Source organism: Excalfactoria chinensis, chromosome 6 (assembly GCF_039878825.1).
Source record: "Excalfactoria chinensis isolate bCotChi1 chromosome 6, bCotChi1.hap2, whole genome shotgun sequence".
Lineage (NCBI taxonomy): Eukaryota > Metazoa > Chordata > Aves > Galliformes > Phasianidae > Excalfactoria > Excalfactoria chinensis.
In genome coordinates this window covers 9,753,894-9,775,499 of record NC_092830.1, presented here as the reverse complement: position 1 = coordinate 9,775,499, position 21,606 = coordinate 9,753,894, and the positions used below count along the sequence as shown (strand labels likewise).

Genomic DNA, 21,606 nt, shown 5'->3' with positions numbered 1-21,606 from the left:
TTTTCTTATGTCAGTGGTGCTAAAGATCAAAGCTTCTTAAATAAAGATGTTTATTTTTAGGTTAAGTGATCTGTTGAGGCATTCTGGATGCCTCATCAGAACTAGATGTGTGTGTATATTTCCTCCATCTTGCAATACTCAGAAGAAAAACTCATTCTGAATTAGTTCTTTTTTGATACTAGCCTGATTTTTTGTGCATCCTTGTTGGAAGTTGTTCTGTCTTCTGTGGCAGCACAAAATTACCTGCAGTGGATGACTGCAGTCAGACAAGTTTTAGTGTTTTTAATGACTCAGCCAGTAGCATCAATTTGAATGGTAGAGCTGAATCTATCAAGCATCCCAGTGTGCTGGATCATGATTCTTGGGATTCTTCTCTACAGATTTTGTGCAAAACCTACGCTCAGCTGGAATCTCTTCCTGTGTGAGCGTGTCTGTGCATTTTAAGATATACAGCAGGATCAGCTGAATGCCTCTTTTTCCCCCAGGTCCATTAACTCAGATGACGTGCTAATTAGGTCACTGAGAAAATCATAGATACAGAAAACTGGATTGAGTGTTCACAAACTGGCTTCTGTGTGTAATTGCAGTATTTTAGTTTAATTTGTCTTAAGCAGTTTTTTGATATCTCTGAGAGCATTACCCACAAAAAGGCAGACTGTGTGTCAAGTAAACAAGCCATCAAACACTTGAATATTTTAAGCTGCTTGGGTGTAGCATTTGGTATTTCTCACTACAAGAAAGGAGCATGTGACTTCTCTCAGTTAACAGTTCCTCTGTTTATGCCTTCGTGATCAGAGAGTAGCAGAAGTATCCTGCAGGAACACTTCTGAAGAGAGGACAACACACTGAAATGACCCACAGCGCTAACATTGTGCTGCAGAATGATCCTCACTCTTAGCCCGTAAAAATCTGGTGCTTTAGTAGAGACTTGTTGAAGGTGAAGTGGAGTGACTGCAGAGTCCATCCATTTGTTTTCTGCTTAAATAAGTGTTCGGTTGTAACTGTGACCTCAGAAGCAGCAGTGCAACCTGACAAGCAAATGTGTTTAATCTGCTCTTGGTGGGTTTTAATGTATTCTGTCTATAAGAGAATATGTTATATATCTGCACAGGTAGGACTGAGTGCATCTGTGTTCTGCTACAATTTGAGAGAGAGATAATGGACTGCTGGAGCACTTCAGGGCATTGCTACTTGGCAGGAACACACGTACTCGAAGGCAAACAAATTTGCTCAATATTTTTATGAGTCTCCAAGCTCAGCTGGTTCTGGCAGAGATGACTTAATTCAGAGAGGCAGTAGGGGAGAGCTCATTCCAACTTTCCCTTTATTTGGGAAATGGAACATGAGTAATGTCTTTCCAGACAGGAGGGAGCCACTGCGGCCTCCTTGCCATGCGCAGTATGTAACACCACAGCTCTTGTGTCCCTCCATTGCATCATCTAGTGCAGCTCCCTCATATAGCCTAACCATAGTGTGAAACACAATTGTCTCTGGTGCAGCTATTTCAGCACAACCACCTTGTACACTGTGGAATAAAATTTAAAGCAATAATCAAGGAAATAGTATCACAGTAAATGCTATAATTACACTTTAGGATTGCACTGAATTTGTCATAAGCAGATAGTGTATGCTAAATACAGAAATAGTAGCTTCCCAGAACCTTAGAGAGGCTACAATTCTTTGTAAACCAGTAATTTCCCCTCTAAACATTCTGGTTAGTTCCCTGCACAAATTCTTCATGATTTAGTTCTTAAGATTGAAAGGCCTCATCGTTTACTTGTGTCACAAATCTTATGAGAACGGTCATTTACTCAGTTGAGCAAAGTATAGAAAATGTGGTTATGATTCTGCTGCACAGGTGAAACCAAGCTGCCTCAAGGTCTGCAGGTAGGTGAGCATTTAGGCAACTACAGATCAACAAGTTTCACCATATCTCCTTCTTATCTGGCCTTTCGGTCTTGATTGCGCTTCATTCTGTTCTCCTGAAGCCAGAACTGCTTTTTGCATGTGAATTATATAATGGCCTTTGCCTGTATGATCACATTCAAATTGTCTCATGACCTCTCTCTTATAGTCTTCTGCACTTAGGCTATACCATACTACATATAGAATTCATTGGCTGATCTGTGCTTATAATGCCAACTAATCTGTTCTGAACTTAGGAATATATAATTTGTCCTGAGCACGTCTTTATAACATGCAATACTGAGCTGGAGACCAAGTGATTCCCACCTCACTCTTCTTCCTGAGCTAGCAGAAAACCCTGGTGGGAAAAAACAACAACAACAACAACAACAACAGGAAAAGTGGAATTTCTATACCAATCTACTTATCCATAACAAGATTATCTTTCACTCAAAGTTTAAGAAATGAACAGCAACATATTTTAGAGGCTCCAAAATCTATGGAGATTTTTTACTTTGGAATTTTCCAGCATTTCTATTATCAGCTGAGAGGTGACAAAATATACCTGGCACAGTAGCTTCTGGTATGTTGAAGAATGGTTTTACAGCATTTCAGGCCTGAGTGACTTTAACTTGATTGTTGAAAAGGAGGAGGTAACAGCCATATTATTTTTTCATACTACATGTCTGCAATTGGAGCATAGAGGGAAAAGACACAAGTTCAAGTGTGTTTGGTCCTGGCCCCTTATACAGAACACATGGGAAACATGTGAAAGGACAGGGGGAAGCCATAGGCCCCTGTCAACATCATCTGTGAAAGATGCTTTTCCCTTTAAAGAGAAATTCCTTCCTTCTGGGAGTAAAAGAAAGGATGTAAAGTTATTGTGAGTCTACTGTAGCTCCCTCCCTTGAGTTCCCGCAGGGGAAGGTTGGCTTAATCCATCTGATGGGAAGATTAGCTCCGAAACAGGATACTAGTTTTAGCAGGCCTCTATTTTCACGTATTTATTGATGTTATTCTGTTTTATGTGAAACTATTGTGTTGGTTTGGCTTTGTTTTGTTGTTGTTTTTTTTTTCTGGATAATTTCACATTCTTGGAGAAAGAGACTATCCCACAACACTGGTACAGCATCATCACTAAAACAAATGGAAGTTTGTGAGTGACCTGAAATAAATGTAAAGAGCATGCCTAAAAGAGATTTAGTAACAGCTGTATAGCACCAAAGTTCATACAAACAATGTAAGAGATGACATTTTAAACTTGGTTTCAGTCCAAGGCATCTCTGTTTTACAAGCTGGTGTTCAGTCGTGTTAATGGTAGTAACAAGACATTGCAGTATGTTTGTACAGGGGTGAATTAGCAGAGAATTTCACCTTAACATGTAGAAATGGAGAAATTATGTTCACACGATCATCCTGTTTTTCCTCTCCTTCTTGTGTGTGTGTGCATGTATGTAGGAAGGGGAATGGGAATAAATATGTAGTGTCTCTTTAAGATCTATCCTAATCACTCTGTGGTGCTTGTGAATGTGATGTTGTGATTAAAAGCTGTGATTTCTCCTTCTTTTTTTCTATTCACCTCCACTCACAAAACCTGTTTTGTTTCTTTTGTTTGTTTGTTTTTGTTTTTGTTTTTTGTAGGGCAGAAGTCCCTACGGACAGATTCCCTGATAATATATAAATAAATATATAATATTATAAATAATAATATATATTATAATAAATATACAAATATTTGAATATTTGAAATAGAAATATAATAAATATACAAATATAGAAAAGAGCAAACACTGTGTGCAAGCAGGTAGAGAGGCTGGGAAGAGATGAAGATAAAGCACACTGCCAGCACTGTTTGGGAGAGAAGGGAAATTGTCACTTCTGTGGCCCTGGCTGCTGCTGCAGACACCACGCCGTGATGTGAGCTGCTGTGGGGAAGGGATGCTGCGCCTGTCTGTGTCCCTGCTCCATGTGCTGCTGGGGTTTGTGTGGTACCGTTGTCACAAATAGGAGTGCTTGGAAGATGCAGCTCTCTGTATTGCCTTCTCTTCCTCCTCCCTGCCCTAATATGTCTCAGTGAGAATAGATTTTGTTTGTTTTCTGCTGCTAAAATTTCAGAATGTTCCAACTGGATTTGAGAGGTGTTGCTTAAGGGGGAATTCCACCGCTGCCTCAAATCCAGCCATTTGCTGTATCCTGAGCTGACCCTGAACGTATTACATCAAGTCTGAAAAATTTTGCTGCCGAAGGGCAGCAGCCTATTCCTTTCTTAGGAATGGTTTCATCTATTCCTTGCTGTTTGCTCAATAACCTTTTGCTACTTGAACTGCTCTTTCTCCCGGATTATTTTTTCGTTGCTTCCCTTGGGATCTGACTATGAGCTGAGTGTATAAAAGACTTCTAAATGAGAAGAATAATGAGAAGAATCGGGATATTTTAACAATCCTATTTAAGTAAATAAAAATAACATTGTGTTTGATTAGCCAATTGCAATTGTTTAAAGAGCAGAATGACAAATACTTGTTTGGAAACCTACAGCTTTTATTAGCGGCAGCGTTACTGTTGCAACAGAATATGATCCTTCTCTGAGCCTCACAGGCTACCTGCATCCTCATATTTATTCAAAGCACTGCTGGATGGGCTTTGTAAGTGTTGTAGGGCTAATCCCTGTGGTTCCTTGATTATGAGCATGTGCAGAGCAGCTGAAGGTACAGTCGCGCATGTAGAGCTAACACACACAGACTTGCCGTGCAATGCCATGTTTGTGCATGTGTTTCTACAACTGAGAAGGAAACAGGGAGCCTGCCTGCCTTGCTGACTTGTCTGATGTTTTCTTGTTTCTGTTTCAGCATTCAGGATAATTCCTTCAACACCACAGCTTTAGCAGAGTAAGTCAACACTTTAAAGATGTGCCTTATTTTTAAATAAGAGTGGTAGTAAATAATTGCAAGTACTGTGTGAGAGGTCCCCAGCTTTCTGTCATGTATTTTGATTCAGGTTAATCTTAATCTAAGTATATTATTGAGACTCTGAAAAGAATTGCATAAAACAGCCGCCTTTACATTTTGTGAGACCATTTGGCAATAAAGTACTTTTCTGGGAGGATATAAATTTGACATACATCACAAATGTTTAAGTGCATGATTTCAGTGTAGGATAAATCTCCAGTGAATGTATTGCTCGTTTCTGGTACTGATGATCTCAACAAACACAAGCATGTCAGAATGCATGCCCTGCATTTCCTGCATGTGTTAGTAGGAAAAACAATTCTTTAAAAATATTTTTTAGGGAAAAAAAAAAAAAAAAAAAAAAAAAAAAAAAGACAACAAACACAGAAGCATTATTTAGACAGAGCAGGCACCAAACACATTGTTCCCTTGCAATTATTTCCATAATCTCACTAAGAAGGTTTTCATCTTTATCGTGATCATAAGGACATATGCATTGATTTTGTTGTTGCCATAAAGAGACAACAGAAGAGGGTGAGGACATTGGAAAGTTACAAAGGCAGTGCCCTTAGGGAGGATTACAAATGAAATGATCATTTTTTTTTATTCCAGCTTAAAACGCTTCGATTTAGATATTCTGTGTGTTATTTTGCATGCTTTTGATTGTTTCAAAACCTTTTAGGGAAGACTCTTTGGCACTAATGCACCAAGCAGTATCTTAGGAAGGAAGTGATTTATAGATTTGTTTGTACATTAGATGAGTTTTACAATGTTAAAATGCTCATAATTTAAAAAACCCTGGCTGGACTGTGATCTGTTTGCTTAAGTGTTATGGGGATGCATTCTGAAAGCAGGCCAAGCTGTAAATTAGTCTGTGCTATCACTCAGTGTTGTCAAAATCACTAAAGGAAAAGGTAAGCAACATTTCTTGAGGGGGTTTAAATAAATTTTCCCTCCTACATTCTTTGCCTTGCTTTCTTTGATATTTTAAGTTACTTGTTCTTTCTGTGTGATTGTGGTAAATATGGAAAGATAATAGGAGATAATAAATCATCAAATCATTCTGAATTGTTTCTATGTGTCCCTATTATTTAAGTGTTAAGTATTATTTAAGATTTGTGGTATGTAAAATTCATAAAAGAATACCCAGATTTCAGGTAGTGTATATATATATATATTTCCTTCTTTGTCTCCCTTCCTTTGCTCTGTCCCCTGGCATCCATCTGTGTTTCACACAGAGATTCCTCTGTCATGGCCTGGTGCTGCCTGCCTCACCCTTGAGGTTTTCTGGGACATGGATCTGATGGTTTTGCTCATTGCAGCTTTGTGTGATCATTAAGACAAGGGAAGAAAGGCTGAGTTGCATCCCTGGGGAAAGGGAGGGGAGATGGGTGCAGACAGTGCTGTGTGGAACAGAGAGGCGGCAGCGTGGCAGAGATGGGCTGTTGTCTGAAGGCTGAATCTCTTCATTTAAGCTGTTGCTGGTGTTGTTCCAGGGCCTTTAATTCATAATCTTATCTTACCAAACATGGAAGTAGAAACTTGCTTTTAGAAAACAAAGCAGACAGACAACATCATTCAAAAAGCATTGTCCAACTTGGTTTCCAGTGTTGATTTCCCTAGATCCTGTTTAAAGCCTGCCCCCAAAGCCTGTTTGTGAGGACACACAATTACTGCAGATTTCAGCACTCATTGTTTGTGCTGTGACCATATCTGAAAATAGGTTTCTTCTATTTAGCAGAACAGAGAGTTTGCCATGCAACGGTAGTCATCCCCATTTGACTTCTCTGAATGATGTAAAACCAGTGAAACAATACTTTCAGGAACATATCTCCAGATAAGGCAAGTGCCTGGGGCTGCTGTGTTCCCAGGAAGCCGTGCATGCAGCCTGGTGGAGAAGTTGTTCACGTGAACATCTTAAAGGTCAAGTCTGCAAAAGGAAGCGGTTTTTCAGCTGTAGTGAAATGGTTGCTATTGAAAGGTGAACATGGAAAAAAATTAAAAAGGTGTTCCCACTAAACCACCTTAGGAATACAGAGGCATTGCTAGAGAGTCAGAGCAAAGTCTGCGTGGATTGGGATCCCATCCTTGATGTCAGCAGCCAAACTCCTGCCCGTTGTAAGCTTCAACCCCTGTGGATTTATGTCTTGAAGCTGTTCTGGTGTATACTTTGATGTTTCAGGGTTGAGTAAGATGCTGCTGCAGTTATGTTGGGGACAACTCCATCTAGTCCACATGGCCACAAGCTTTTAAAAAAATGCATCAAACTCTTGCATATCGCCCTAGCTGTTAAATACAGCTGAAGTTGCACAGTGGGGGTTAGAAATGGGAGGAGAGGAGCATGAACATTTGTGTGCTCACATGCACAAATTGGTGTCAAGAGCACATAAGCTGCATTTCTTAGAGAAACCAAGGTGAAAACACTCTGTGATTTCATGGTGGCTATTTCTTTATATCATGAATTCATCTTTTAATAAGTCCTACTATGGTCTAGGCCTTAAGCAGTGTCTTATGTGAGTGAGTTTTCTCAATTAGTATTTACCCTTGCTGAGGGAAAACTATTCACCCTTTCAGACTTGGTGCTGCTGAACTTCCTCACAGTCTTTTTCAACGCATGATGGCCACTGTCTTCTCTGATTCATTTGTGTTAATCCTTTCTATCTACTGGTATCTAGTTAGTCAAATACATCTTGCCATGTTCAGTTGGAGTATTTGTACCTTGTCTTCATTTACGATTGTAATCAGGTACTAGATGCTTACTTAGGCTTTCTGATTCTCCAGCTCACCTTTACTACAGCCAGCTGAGAGCAGGTGATCCCTTGGCTTACTTGTCCAAGTTTAGGAGTACTCACACAAATACGCACACACAGACTTGGCTGTATTCAGTTGCCCACCATCCTTTCAGAGGGAAGAGCACAACTGCACCCACTGCAGTAATGTTATGTGATAAGGTGGAACAAGCAACTGTAGATATATTTTCCAGTTGTGTGCAGCAAATGCTTTCATCCAAATGCTGATTTATTCAGGAAGTGTGAACACTTGAGTGTCCCTTTAAATAATTTCTGCAGCAGTCAGGCTTTTGAGAAAGACTGGCAGAAGACTGGCAGGGAAGAGGAATATGTTAAAAACCTTGCCATCAAATTGCAATGCGGTGCTATGAAATTATCACTTAATGTGCTCTGTCCTAAGCTGGGCAGCTCTTCTAAAAATTTAATAAGTCCAGGTTGCTTCTCTCATAATGAAGAGATTCTTCTGCCAGCTGACCTCCAGTGATCCAGGCCTACTTAGTGTCTGTGCCTTGTGAGTATGAACAGAGGGTGAGGAGAGGGCCCCAACTTTTCCCCAGAAATTATACCTGGGAGGGTATGTATTTATTTGTTGGGAGTTTGTGCAAATGAATACATGCACATTTATTTGAAGAAAAAAATGGGTTTTGGCTTTGCAGTTGTTTAATTCCCTCAAGTTAGTGCCCAGTGTACTGTTCATCACTGGTACCTTGCATATTTATCCAGAAATTCTCCGTTTGATTATGCAGTCTGAGGGCAATTGTGCTTTTTTTACCTAATGGGATGGAATTGATTATGATTCTTCATGCATTTTGAACAGTTCTGATGGTTCACTTTTCAAGATTAATGATCATTTCGTAGTTTATCTGGGTATTCCTTTCCCTGCTGCTCAGAGCACGAGGAATGACCGCTCTACTGTTGTTAATGTTTTATTGTGAGTCTGGCAGAAATTGTTTCTAGTTATTATTTTGTTACATGAAGTATATTTTAAGAAAATAGAACTCAGACTGTCTTGTAATTTTCCCAGTAACTTCTGAATTCTTTGTTATCATTACTTTCAGGTGGCTGAAAAATGTATGCCAAACTGTGTACGCTTAACATTTCAAATCCTTTTCTCCCTCTGAGATTTAGACTTAGAGATTTAGATCACTGGAGAAGCTGCAGCATTAAAAGAAACCAGCCAAGGTGTGATAAAATGAAATGTGTTTATGCTTTGTTTGAGCTGCATGGTCATGATTATTGAAAGCTAAATTTCTGCAGTAGCAGAAATTATTTATCAGCAATTATTTTGTATCCATTTCCAAGGTGTGATGAGGATTCAGATTCTGTCTGTGGAGCTCAAGAAACCAGTTCCAGCCCCAGGTATTCTGCTGCAAATTTTGTCTGAATTACACTGGCAACAAGTAAAACTGCCAGAATGCATCTTTTAAATCATTAGAAAGAAACCTTTCTTTATCAAGAGAATGCATAATCTCTAAGGTATTATCTGCTATAGCTATTACTACTTGTGGGAAGTGCATTTTTGTTCTAAATATTTATGTATAAACAGTATAAGAATTAGATGTTTTTATATAAATATATTATGTTTTATGTTTTTTAACTTAAAATCACAATAGTTACATTCAGGTGCAGCTCTGATACTATTGCATCCAATTCTTCTGTATAGCACCTGATACAAAGCACTAATAAGTGGAGCTGTGTAACTGTGCAAGGATACACATATTGAAGAGTTCTTGTGGGGAAAAAAAAAATCTTTCACACTAATTTAACTGAAGTATTCTTGACATATGAGTCTCTCATGGCTATGCCTGTTAGTTAATTGCTAGAGGATGCAATGTAACCTTTCAGGAAGATTCTTTAAATCAGATGAAACCTTAAAATTAGCAACACTTCACATTGTTGAAATGCCCATACCATGTAAAGCAACTTACCCTGTAACAACTGCCTTAGAGGACACTTGCAGAAGGCGTGGGCAGCAATGGTTTTAAGTCTGTAAACACCCTGCAAGCATCCATCTGGAGGCTTTTGGGTCACAGATGGAAAGTGAGTTTGGCAGCTCCGAATCCTTAGGTTAAAACGTTGTGTTAGCAAGATAGTATTTCTAAAAAAAAAAATAATCTCTGGGCATTTTAATTCAGTACCCCCTAGAGTCTCTTGGTCATGGTAGTTTCACTCCAGGGATGAGTTCATCTCTTGGTTAAACCTTATTTGACCAGCTGAAGCTAACATCTAGATTCCACCAACAAACTAAGCAGCAGACAGGGACTTCAAAGCAGTAGTGACCATCTGCTCATCCTGCCAGCTGCACAAGCAGTCTTGCATCCCCGTTCAGGGTTGCTCCTCATGGAATACCTTTGATCCGCCAAAGATTTGATTGGCTGGGTACAGATAAGGCCAGCAAGGTCTTCTTTAGGGCAGGTTTCCACCCTGTAGAGTAAGCAAAACTCAGTATCCATGAACAATGTCTATTTAAACCAGCAGATGTGCTGTTACAAAGGGGGACCTCACTGCAAACTGGTAGCATGTTTGGTTTATTCCTTCTACCCAAACATCTCTCCTGTTGTTGAAACCCTATTTTGTGTGCCAGCCTCCCTTGGTCTCTACAAAAGTCCTCAACATACAAGAAAGAAAGTGTCAGAAGGGAAGTGTGACTGTAGGGAGACAGTACTCTGTGTAACATCATTTTTGTGGGATTATGAATTAGTGTGAAGCATTGGACGGGGAGGGGTCTGCTGCATGAACAATTTTCAGGTTTTATTTGGGGAGTGAGAAATGTAGCACTGAGGACAGTGAGTGCCTCCAAAACTAGTCTTATTCAAATGAAACCCCTAACTGAATAGGTAATAATATGAACAATAGTCTAGCTTGTGAATTTTCAATAAACAGTAGCTTCTTATAATCATTTCACTAACATATGCAGCGCTTGGTTTGTAGATAACAGCCTCATAAAATTGAAACACCAAGTAGCTAAGTTCTTGTTGCTGTTCTTCATAATGTTTTGACAGGTGTCTGAAGTCTTGTCTGATGGATTTCATTTTAATTCTCTTTCAGAGATGATGATAACAAAGAAAATTATCCAGACAACACAGCTATCTTAGAAGAAAGGTGGCTGCCATTGCAAGACGCTCAGCAACACAAGGAGCAGGCTTTGAAGCCTGACATGGGTAACTTAAAGCTACGAAAGCCTAAGCCTGTCTCAAAGTTTGAAAATGGAAAAAGCCATGAGGAAAGTCAGGTAAAGACTGAATTTACTAATGGCAAGTTTATGACACAGTGTCTGAGCCACTTTTTGAAATGCAAACTAAAAACTGAAATCCATGACGTGATTATGATTCTACACTAATCTACTCCAGTTGTAAGTGACCTGGAGTTCTGGGGCACTCCTGTAATAACAGGCAATTTCTTGGAGGCAGGGAACTGCAGAGAGGTTGCAGGTGTTGTCAGATGTGAGTAGAGAGCATATCTCCAGAAGTACAAATCTTTTCAGATTACCTGTGACTACTTGATTAGAGAGGATCTTTTACATGAGTATTTTGTCCACCTATGGGAAGGTTTGATATGTCTTACCTTCTGTTTTTCTCATCCTTAAATGATACATTAATTCCAGAAGACTGTGGAGTCCAGTACCACTGCTCTGCTCATGGGTTTCTTTGGCATGAGCGGAGGGGAGGAGAAATGTAACTTTTCTAAAAGCCATTAAAAATAAAAATAAAAATAAATAAATAAATAAATAAATAGGCTATAAATGAAGAATCCTCTGCAGCTGATGGTTCAGGTACGTTGCTGCATAGACTTAGATTTACCACCCCCCAGCATTTCTTGGTAGCGCCTCTGTTCCCTCCTGGTGCTTACCAGATTGTGTCTTATGTGCAGTGTAAAGAATAGAGCTCTTCTCCAGGTTTAACTCTTCAGCTAAAGATACTCTCATGACAAGACCACTGATGTTAACTTTGGTATACTGGCAGCCTTTAGCAGAGACAAGGCCTGTGAGATGTCTGTAGTTCATATCTTCTTTTATATTTGGTGTATTTGGCTGTTTCTTGTCTTGTCTTGCTTGCAGGTGGCAATTTGTAGAGAGTTTTATGAAGTGCTCTGAACCAACTTCTGCATTTTTTTTTGTGTGTGTGCTTAGTGACAGATAAATGACTGAAAATCTTGCCCTATGAAGGGCAAAGTGAGACAAAGAGTTACAAGGAAGTCATAAGAAAGGGCAAGATCTGATTCATAGATCATTTCTTCCTCTTTCAGCTACCTCTGAGCCTCCTGTCTTTCCCCTTCCTAAGTATGTCATGCCTGCATCTCTCACTCAGTGAGAGCTCTCACAGCACAGATTTGCTGCTCCATGGTATTTTATGTGTCCCAAAGATGTCAAAAGTTTTCTTTTATAGGAAACTTCTTGTTCATATATTTAGGCAGTCATAAAATACCACTGCAACTCAGACTTGCAGTTTCGAGAATAAAACACAGTGTCAGGCAAATAATTTTCTAGGGCTTGAATTTAGAAACACAAAATGTCTAACATTTTAGCCTGTGAAAAACAGGCCTCTACTTGCAGAAGTGTTCTGGAATGTGTTTGTTTCTGTGTAGAGTTTCTCACTGAGATCCTTGTTGTGTTGTGACCTTTAAAACCCTATTGCAGATGTGTTAGCAGCCCTTAATTTTAGTTAGTCACATCTGCCTCTCTCCATTTTGAAGCTCAAAGTGATTTCAGCTCTTGTTTATGTGCATATTGTTGTTACCTGGAAAAGTGGACCAGATTGATGCTTTGAAACACTGTGCAACTGTATACACTTTCCTTCTGTGAAATGCCTTGCCACCAAGCCTTTCAGTGAGATAAATAATGTACATAAAAGCTGCTGATATCAAGATAACAAACAATAATGTTACAAAATGTGTTGTAAAAGAAAAGTTTCAATATTTTCTTTTTCAATAGACCAGAAAAATGAGGATGAACAGTTTAGTCACCATTTGCAGTACATCATACTTTTCTTTTACAACACATTTTGTAACATTATTGTTTGTCATCTTGATATCAGCAGCACATAAAAATAAACTGACATTAAAGAAAGAATTCTCTCTGAAATAGCACCGAGAATAGACAAGTGTACACATTTTTCAACACTAATAAAACTCAACTACTTTGCTGCTATTTCTCCTAACCATAATCAAATGTATTTGTGATGCAGGATTACTTACAATGTACTGATAGATTTTAGCCAAACAATCTCTCCCCTTTGAACTCCAACAATGTTTCCGCTGGCATCAACTCACCAAGTGGGAAAAAATATATCCTATAGGAAAAAGGAGAAGAAAAAAACTACTGAAATGATGAGAAAAGAAGAGTTACTGACTGAATGCATTAAGATTAAATAGGAATGCACTATTAAAACACTAAAGCATAGGGGTGAGTACTACCACAATCTTTGGCAAGTGTCTTCCTCCTTGAAAATCACAGTCTAGAGTGGATTATTTGGACATCTGAGTGACATCGTGAGTTTGACGTGGAGGGGAAAGAAAAGGTAAACGTGCTCGAGACAGCTGATTTAGCAGACACTTCCACTGCATCATGATAAGAGAGCTGAAAAAACAAAACAAAACAAACAAAAAAAAAAAAACAAAAAAAACCAACAACAACAACAACAACAACAGAAGGACATTAAGGAGCCAGAAATAATCTTGTATTAAGTGGATTTCTGATGATTGGTAAACAATATAAAATGCTAGTTAGCAATGCTGAAAAAACAGGTTATTCTGAAACAAGCTAAAATCACAACCCTCGCTTCCCAGTATGTGCTTTTTCCTTGGAAGAGATGGCAAATCAGGCTGCAAAATCGTCTGCTGTATTACATTCAAATATAATTATCTGACTACTAAATTCAAGACTTCAGTACTTCATAAGGTAAACAAATCTATTTCCTTAAAATATAGCTGTACCACACAGTCATCACTGAGTCATTTCACTGTTACTGTCTGTAGTGGAGACATAATTTGACATGTAAATAAATAACTCCAAAAGCCAGTAAGGAAAAGTATGATCTGATAATAAGATAATAACACTGAATCGTAGGATAGTTTGGGTTGGATGGGACCTTGAGGACCGTCAAGCTCCAACCCCCCTGCTAAAGCCTGTTAACTGAAGGCTCTCCATGAGCGCTGAATAACGCCTGCTGTCAATGTCTCCAGAAAAATAGTACCCTGCTTATAAAAGCAGAAAAAGCACAAGAGGAAAGAAAATTGCTAAGGAAAGAAAAACAGTGGACTTCACATACTAGAATATAATGCTTTACAGACTATACATACATACATAGAATATAATGGCAGTTCCTTACCAGACTAATACTCTGTTTTAGATCCTGTGTTAATAAAAATTAACTTATGTGCTGAAATAGACATACCTCAGGACTGACATGGATTCATTGCTATGGAGGAATGAACGGTGACTTTTACTACTCAGAAAACTGTGTTTCGGAACACTGGGTGGAGCAGGCAAAACCTTTCAAAAGGTGCTGTTTGAAGAACTACCGCGGACTTTCCTGTGTGAAAACACATAGGATGGATAAGATAAGTGGACTTGGTCGTAGCAAAACTAGAAATAGATTCCTAAATGATAAGAAACAGTAAGAATGAATATGAATATGAATAACCAGGCAGAATAACTGCCCTTTAACAGATGGGATCTAAAAGGTCTTAGAGAAGTTCACAGCTTTTCAAACTGCTCTACAACTTATGCTTAGTTTTAGCATTTCAGTTCAAAAGTTCAGAACTGCAGAAGAGTACATCTGATGGAACTAACTGAGAACAATAGTAAAACAAGGTGGTTATCAGCATAAACCTGACGGATTTTTGGAATATATATATATATATATACATTTATTTATTTTTTGCACGGAATAACCTAGGCCAAGTGTTTAAAAGGATTAAAAATACTAAAGCAGATGGAGATAGATAATGACTGAATCTAAATCACAACACCAAATCAGTTCACGTGGTTACTTCGTAACTGCAGGGAATTTGTCATCTGCGTGAGGTTTTGGTCACTTCCAGGTCATAATTTCCACATGAACAGAAAAATGACAACATTAATCTTGTCTATGTGCTGAACAAATAAAAAACCCAATACTTTAAAACTAAAAAACAAACAAAACAAAACAAAACAAAAAAGGAAAAACAGAAAGCCCATACTGCTACATGCTGAAGAGAAGCCTCAGTGCTGTGGCAATTATTAAGATTCCCCAAAAAATACCAGAGATTCCTGATCTCTGATATGCATAACATCCGATTAAATGAACAAAACCATTCCCACCTGGAATTAAAAACCTATCACTAGCTCTAATTTAATGATCCATTATAGCTTTGTAAACATATACAGGAGGACATCAGCAAGGACTTTGCCTTCCCAACTCCCGGTGCAACATACCTCAGACACACAAGGAACTGCACATTTTTTTCCCCCCTTCCCTCATCTTCTATCAGAGGGACAGGAGGATGTAAGAGAAAGTTCTTTCTGACTTTTGACAAGCACTGTCTATAAACCGTTTGAGAGGATACGTGTCAAGTACAACAACACTGAAAGACTGCTTAATAAGCTTCATTTAGAAGATGTATCTGTTCCATAAATACATGAGATAAATGGAAACTAACTAGGGCCCATCTGACGTCCCTAGTTTGGAACTTGATTTCTTTTTTTATGTATTTGGCAACCTTCTTTTTTTTTTTTTTTTTTTTTTTTTTTTTTTTTTTTTTTTTTCTCCTTCTTTCTAAAAATATTGAGTACATTAGGCAACAGACACAAGCACTGAGTACTGCTATCTAGATTTCTGCAGCTGTGAATTTAATCGCAGTTCCAAAAACTGAAACCAAAGCAGGATTACCCAACATTGAAGAACAGCCAGGTTGCAGCATTTACAGCCCTGGGGTTGCTCCGGCTCCTGTGACGGGCCCTGTTGCTGCTCCAAGCCTTGCGACAAGTCCTGCAGCTGCTCCACTCCCTATGACAGGCCTCGCGGTTGCTTCAAGCCATGTGATGGACCTGTGGGTACTGCAACCCTCCTAAAGGGCGCAGATGTTGTCGCAAAGCTCACAACTAGCCTTGCGGTCACTCCAGTCACTGTAAGTCTCACAATTCAACCAAACAACCAGTGCCTGTAACTGTTGTCACCTATAAGCAAAACAAAAAAATGCCTTAAAAAGCCAGAACATTTAAATAGGAGAGCTTGTAAGATAAGACAAAGGAGGAGCAATGTCACAACAAAAATGGGAGGAGAAAGAAATAGTCTGATTCCTAGCATTAAACGAGGTATGAGATGTGTGAAAAGATTGTAGTCGTAGGCCACCCAAACACCACATGCTTACAACCACTGGATTGCTGGAAACAGACCCCGTGCACGTGGCTACTGCCCAAAATACTATCCCGGGCCCTACAAAGCAAGCCTTCCGGTGACTCGACACCCCAGGAAGAACTGAATCAGACAACGGGACTCATTTCTGAAACAGTCACGCAACCACACAGGCCCACTGATCAGGGCCACGTTAATGCATAAAGTCCAATAAAATCACATTCAAAGAAAGGAAGAATAAAGCATCAGAAGAGAAAACGACACAAACAGTAGATGGGGAACCAGGCAAATATAATTACCCCTGAGTACCCAATTCATCCCATAAACCCAAATAAATATCTAGCTTTGGCAGACAGTGCTGACAAACTGCAACGGAAGAAAAGCTCAGCAAAAGCGTTCCTGGAAGTGAGGCAGCGTACTTCACTGAAAATCTAAAGCAGACCCTGCCTGACAGAGGACGTGGGTGAGATTAAGGGAAGAGCTGTGCCATATCAGTCACGACTACGAACCAAAAAACAGGCCAGTATAACCCACAGCTCCAATAAAAGGATTTTCCTTACGGGTGCAGAAAGGAAACTAATGGGTAGCTGACAATTCAAACAATAGGAAAGACGTTTCAAAGAACCAGAAACATCATTTAAAACTAAAACTCAGTGCACGCCAGAGATTAAAAGCAAACGTCGCTGCAAGAAAACATGAGAATAAATTCTATTCTCAAAGGTATATGGTGGCAATAAGTTAGCTAAAAAGAGCAAAACACTTACTTGAACCGAGGCTTCCAAGGACAAAAGGTAAGTCAAGGAGATCGATAATCGACAGCAACCTCATCGTGCTCGCTCCTGCCGGCCAGGTCCTCCGCGCCGCTTCTTCTTTCTTCCGCAGCAGCTCCCGAACCATCAGCGGCGACACCGTCAGACCCGCGGAGCGGCAAGCCCCAACAACAGAAAAAAAAGGGAAACCCGACGTCGACAAACGAACGGGTCACGCAACCACCCAGCCAAGGAAGGCCTTGCATTCCTCCCCGCATTGCCCCCCCAACCCAATTCACCCCGGCAAAACCCGCTTTGAGCAGCTTTTCTCACCTCGCTGACTCACTGCGGACTTCCAGCCGGTGCTGCGGGGGATCGCAGAGGCGGGCAGACCGGGCAAATGGTGCCGGGCACACAAAAAGCAGCGGCCAAAAGACAGCTTCCCTGCTTACAGGGGACCCCCAGCCTCCGCCTCCGTTGCAAAGGGCCTGGGACCCCGGGGCAGCTTCTCCCGGGCTTACAGGGCAGCCCCCGTCCCTACGGCCGAGGGAGGCTCCTTCTCCCACCAGTTCGGGGCACCCAGAAACGCACCCCGCTAACGGGGCGGTCACCCCACGCAGGCTGCCAGCAGAGCACAAACGCTCACGCACCCAGGACCTGATTACAGGCGGGTGGACGACACACCTGGAGCCACAGAGCTCGGCTTCACCCCCGCCCCCCAGTGGCAGGAACGACTCTCAGCAGCCAGGTAACGGAAAGCCGAACGCCTTTCATTCTGCTGTTCGCTACATTCGCTTTCATTGTAGCAACGAGATAAACTCTATTGATTGTTACAGTAAAAAGCTTTGGAAACAATCTTGTGTTGATACATCAGTATCCTTTATGCCCAGTTACCGTCACCATCCTGACTTCTTGTCTGCAAACTGCAAAATGTAAGTTTTTCAATCAACCTATGTAAGTTCTCCCAAGAGGATATAAAAACCAACTAGCAATATGTGAAACATAAATACAAGGAACATATAAAGAGATGTTTTTTATTAAAACACATAGCAAAATACAGGGACTGTGCCAACTGGACTGTGCCAACTGGACTGTGCCAACTGGACTGTGCCAACTGGACTGTGCCAACTGGACTGTGCCAACTGGACTGTGCCAACTGGACTGTGCCAACTGGACTGTGCCAACTGGACTGTGCCAACTGGACTGTGCCAACTGGACTGTGCCAACTGGACTGTGCCAACTGGACTGTGCCAACTGGACTGTGCCAACTGGACTGTGCCAACTGGACTGTGCAAACTGGACTGTGCAAACTGGACTGTGCCAACTGGACTGTGCAAACTGGACTGTGCAAACTGGACTGTGCAAACTGGACTGTGCAAACTGGACTGTGCAAACTGGACTGTGCAAACTGGACTGTGCAAACTGGACTGTGCAAACTGGACTGTGCAAACTGGACTGTGCAAACTGGACTGTGCAAACTGGACTGTGCAAACTGGACTGTGCAAACTGGACTGTGCAAACTGGACTGTGCAAACTGGACTGTGCAAACTGGACTGTGCAAACTGGACTGTGCAAACTGGACTGTGCAAACTGGACTGTGCAAACTGGACTGTGCAAACTGGACTGTGCAAACTGGACTGTGCAAACTGGACTGTGCAAACTGGACTGTGCAAACTGGACTGTGCAAACTGGACTGTGCAAACTGGACTGTGCAAACTGGACTGTGCAAACTGGACTGTGCAAACTGGACTGTGCAAACTGGACTGTGCAAACTGGACTGTGCAAACTGGACTGTGCAAACTGGACTGTGCAAACTGGACTGTGCAAACTGGACTGTGCAAACTGGACTGTGCAAACTGGACTGTGCAAACTGGACTGTGCAAACTGGACTGTGCAAACTGGACTGTGCAAACTGGACTGTGCAAACTGACACTATGATTGTCCATAGAACTTGTTGCTAAACACATGCTGTTGATTAAATACATGCAGGGTCACTATTCTTGTTCAAAGCATGGTACAGAAAATCTGCAAGGGAGAAGAAAATCATGTCTACTTAAGCTACAGCAGCGCACAGTAAATTTAGGCATTACCTAGATCTGCAGGCAGAATACTTCCGGGCATACTTACAGGGACCAGTGAATTCATATACAGATAAATGTGTTCAAAAACAGCATGAATTAAAAGTTTATTTTATTGGCTAAGTACTCTTAATTTAGTTAAAAGACATTCAGATTATTCTGTTCTCAAAATGCATCTTGTTGGCAGCAACGGGTTATGCAACACCATCTATTTCCTGTCTTTATGAATATACAGTATTCAAGACTGCTCAGATCTTAGGCTGTCACATTGATTAGCCTAACTCCTGCCCATGAAACTGTTAAAATATGTTGCTTTCTTAATCTGTATCCTCTCTCAAAGGTCTGTTTGGACATATTCTAGCAGGATTCATTGCCTACTTACCACAGAGATGCTCTCTGCAAAGGGCATGCCATGATCTTCTTTGGGCATTCAGATGTTGCAAATCACTGTCATCTAGTATTCTGTAGATAGCAGGTCCCAGTTCACATTCCCGTGAAACAGCTGTAGATCCATCTTATCAGTGTCAGTATACCTGCCCAGTACCACAGGTCACAACCTTTTGAACACTGCTATACATGTCCTTGATTTTTGTAAAGCCTTTTGGTATTGCATTACACTGCACTGATTCTACAGTGAAATACTAACACGGGTGCAATCACACCATCAAGCCAATTCTCACTTTGATAATAAACTGTTCTACAAGCACCTTTCTCTTAAAAAGTAACTGAACAGATCTTACCTCTCACTCCAGCAACATCTGAGATGCCACTTCTTGCAGGAGCTGCAATCGCGGTAGGCTCTAATTCAGCCAGTCCTACTGGCTTGTGGAAGTAGCTCTGTTGCACTAAACTATGTCATTTGCAACTTTCTGCAGCTTTTATTGTGTAGATGTTTGACTGGAAGCTGATGAATGAAAACTAATTCTCTACAGCTAAATCCGCTACCTCAAATGGGAAAAACTTTCAAGCATGGTTCAAGCAACTTCTGTGGCTTCAAATAAATGGTAAACTCATTATGGTATGAAACAATATAACCATTTTGTACATAGAACACTTACTCTGTATCTATTTTCTCGGGTGATGTTGTTGTGTAAATGCAGAATTGTGGAATTAAATGACAACTTATTACACCTAATAAGTACTATAAATATCACTTCAACCTTCTTGTATTCTACCTGCTCTTTCCTCTCCAGCAAGAAAACTACTTAAGGATTTCACTATGCAAGGGAACTTCAAGCAGCTCCTAAGGATGTTCGTTGTGCCTCATGTAACCGTCAGCGATCGCATAACTTGTAATACAGTTACCAGCATCTGCAAACACAACATGAAAAAAGGTCACATTGATTTTTTATTATTAATTAAATAAGTGTAAAGAAACTTAATAAAGTGATCTATCTTTGGCATTTAATCTTTGCAATTGAATGAAATATTATTGCACCTCCATGCATCACCACAGCCACAAATCATCAGTTGCATTTCAAGAGCAAAGCAGGGCAGAGATATAAATCCCTACATCACAAAATAACAACACAAACTTACTGAGAATTCTTTGGCAGACTACCCAATTGTAAACCAGCTGTACAAAACAAATAGTCTCTTAACATTACTGCTTTGAGGACATTCCTCTCTAGGAAGATAGAAATGATTCTTAAGATAAAAGTTGCTGTGAGGATATATTCAGCATACTGAATATACTCAAAATATAGAAGGCATGCATTGAACATCACATGCGCGTTGACCTGAGAGCATACAGAGATAAAGTACTTGTAATCCAAGATGAATTTCAAAAGCAATGAGCAGCACAACACATAGAATGAGCAAATTATCTATAATGAAAATAAACTCCACCAAGTTTTCAAACTAAAACCCTGCTCATTTCATAATCCAGTAGGCCCATAACTATCACTGCTGCATCCAAAATTACTTTGGTAAAGGCAAGTGCTACAGGGTCCAGCATGTCTCAGTCTTACACATTTGACTAGCGGCGATGTCTGCTCTACCTGGGCAAGTGGTGGTGCGTGCTGCTGATGGGTATCCACAACATAACAGTTCCCAACCAGTTTACTAATATGTAATGACACAAATTGGTTGATAAGGACTACAATGCAGAGAAACCTTCTAAGCTTTAGCAGTAATACCTGAACAGTAGGAATCATAGCATTATTCAGGTTGTTAAAAGTAGATTATTGTGAATCAGTCCCGTATTGGAGTTTGCATAGACAGATTTTCTTCAAGCTGAAATTGACTGAATATGAGCATAGAGTATTCCAACTCATGAAGACTTTATTACAAGAGACATACAGAAATACAGTGCAAAATACTGGATACATAGCTGCTACTGAAAAATCAAAAAGGATCTGTTTGACCTCAGAAACATTAAATGCAACCTGGGAGGAAGCCATTACTTTCAGGGCAGTCCTGTTTTCACAGTTCACATGTAGATTAACGTGAATGTAAACTTTGCAACAGAACATATTTGAGATAGATACCTTCAATTTGCAGATTTAAGTAGCTATGAACAAGAACAATTTTATTTTTTAAGACCAAGCCATCAATTAACTTAATGTACTTCCAATAAAGTCATAGGAGGTATCTGGAATTTCAAGTCCTGTCCTATTCTTTTACAGTTATTTCATCACTCTAATACACTTTCAAGAAAGCTTCAATTTTATAGATATTTGCATGCAGAAAAAAGTTGTTAAAAAAAATAAAGAAAATGCTGAGCACACAAGACAGCCATTCACTTTCTATACGGTGTCTTCGCATGCATGCAAGAAATGAATGACTGGGGACACAGGCCCATGCTG

The 21,606-nt window shown here is 40.2% G+C and overlaps 1 protein-coding gene across 3 annotated transcripts; it reads left to right on the top strand.

Annotated features, from left to right (window-relative positions):
• Positions 1-3,529: 3,529 nt before the first annotated feature.
• On the top strand, positions 3,530-20,236 carry LOC140253743 (protein FAM13C-like). 3 transcript variants are annotated; one of them, XM_072339531.1, is made up of 4 exons: positions 3,530-4,790; positions 8,942-8,998; positions 10,688-10,871; positions 19,993-20,236. In XM_072339531.1, exons 1-4 carry the CDS (start codon positions 4,729-4,731, stop codon positions 20,044-20,046), a joined length of 357 nt encoding a protein of 118 aa, XP_072195632.1. In that variant the 5' UTR covers positions 3,530-4,728; the 3' UTR covers positions 20,047-20,236. The 3 variants fall into 3 exon arrangements, 2 of the variants coding, with proteins under 2 accessions (XP_072195632.1, XP_072195633.1); XM_072339532.1 differs by lacking the exon at positions 19,993-20,236 and adding an exon at positions 12,823-12,943; XR_011903971.1 differs by lacking the exons at positions 8,942-8,998; positions 19,993-20,236 and having other exon boundaries at positions 10,688-12,886.
• The last annotated feature ends 1,370 nt before the right edge of the window (positions 20,237-21,606 follow it).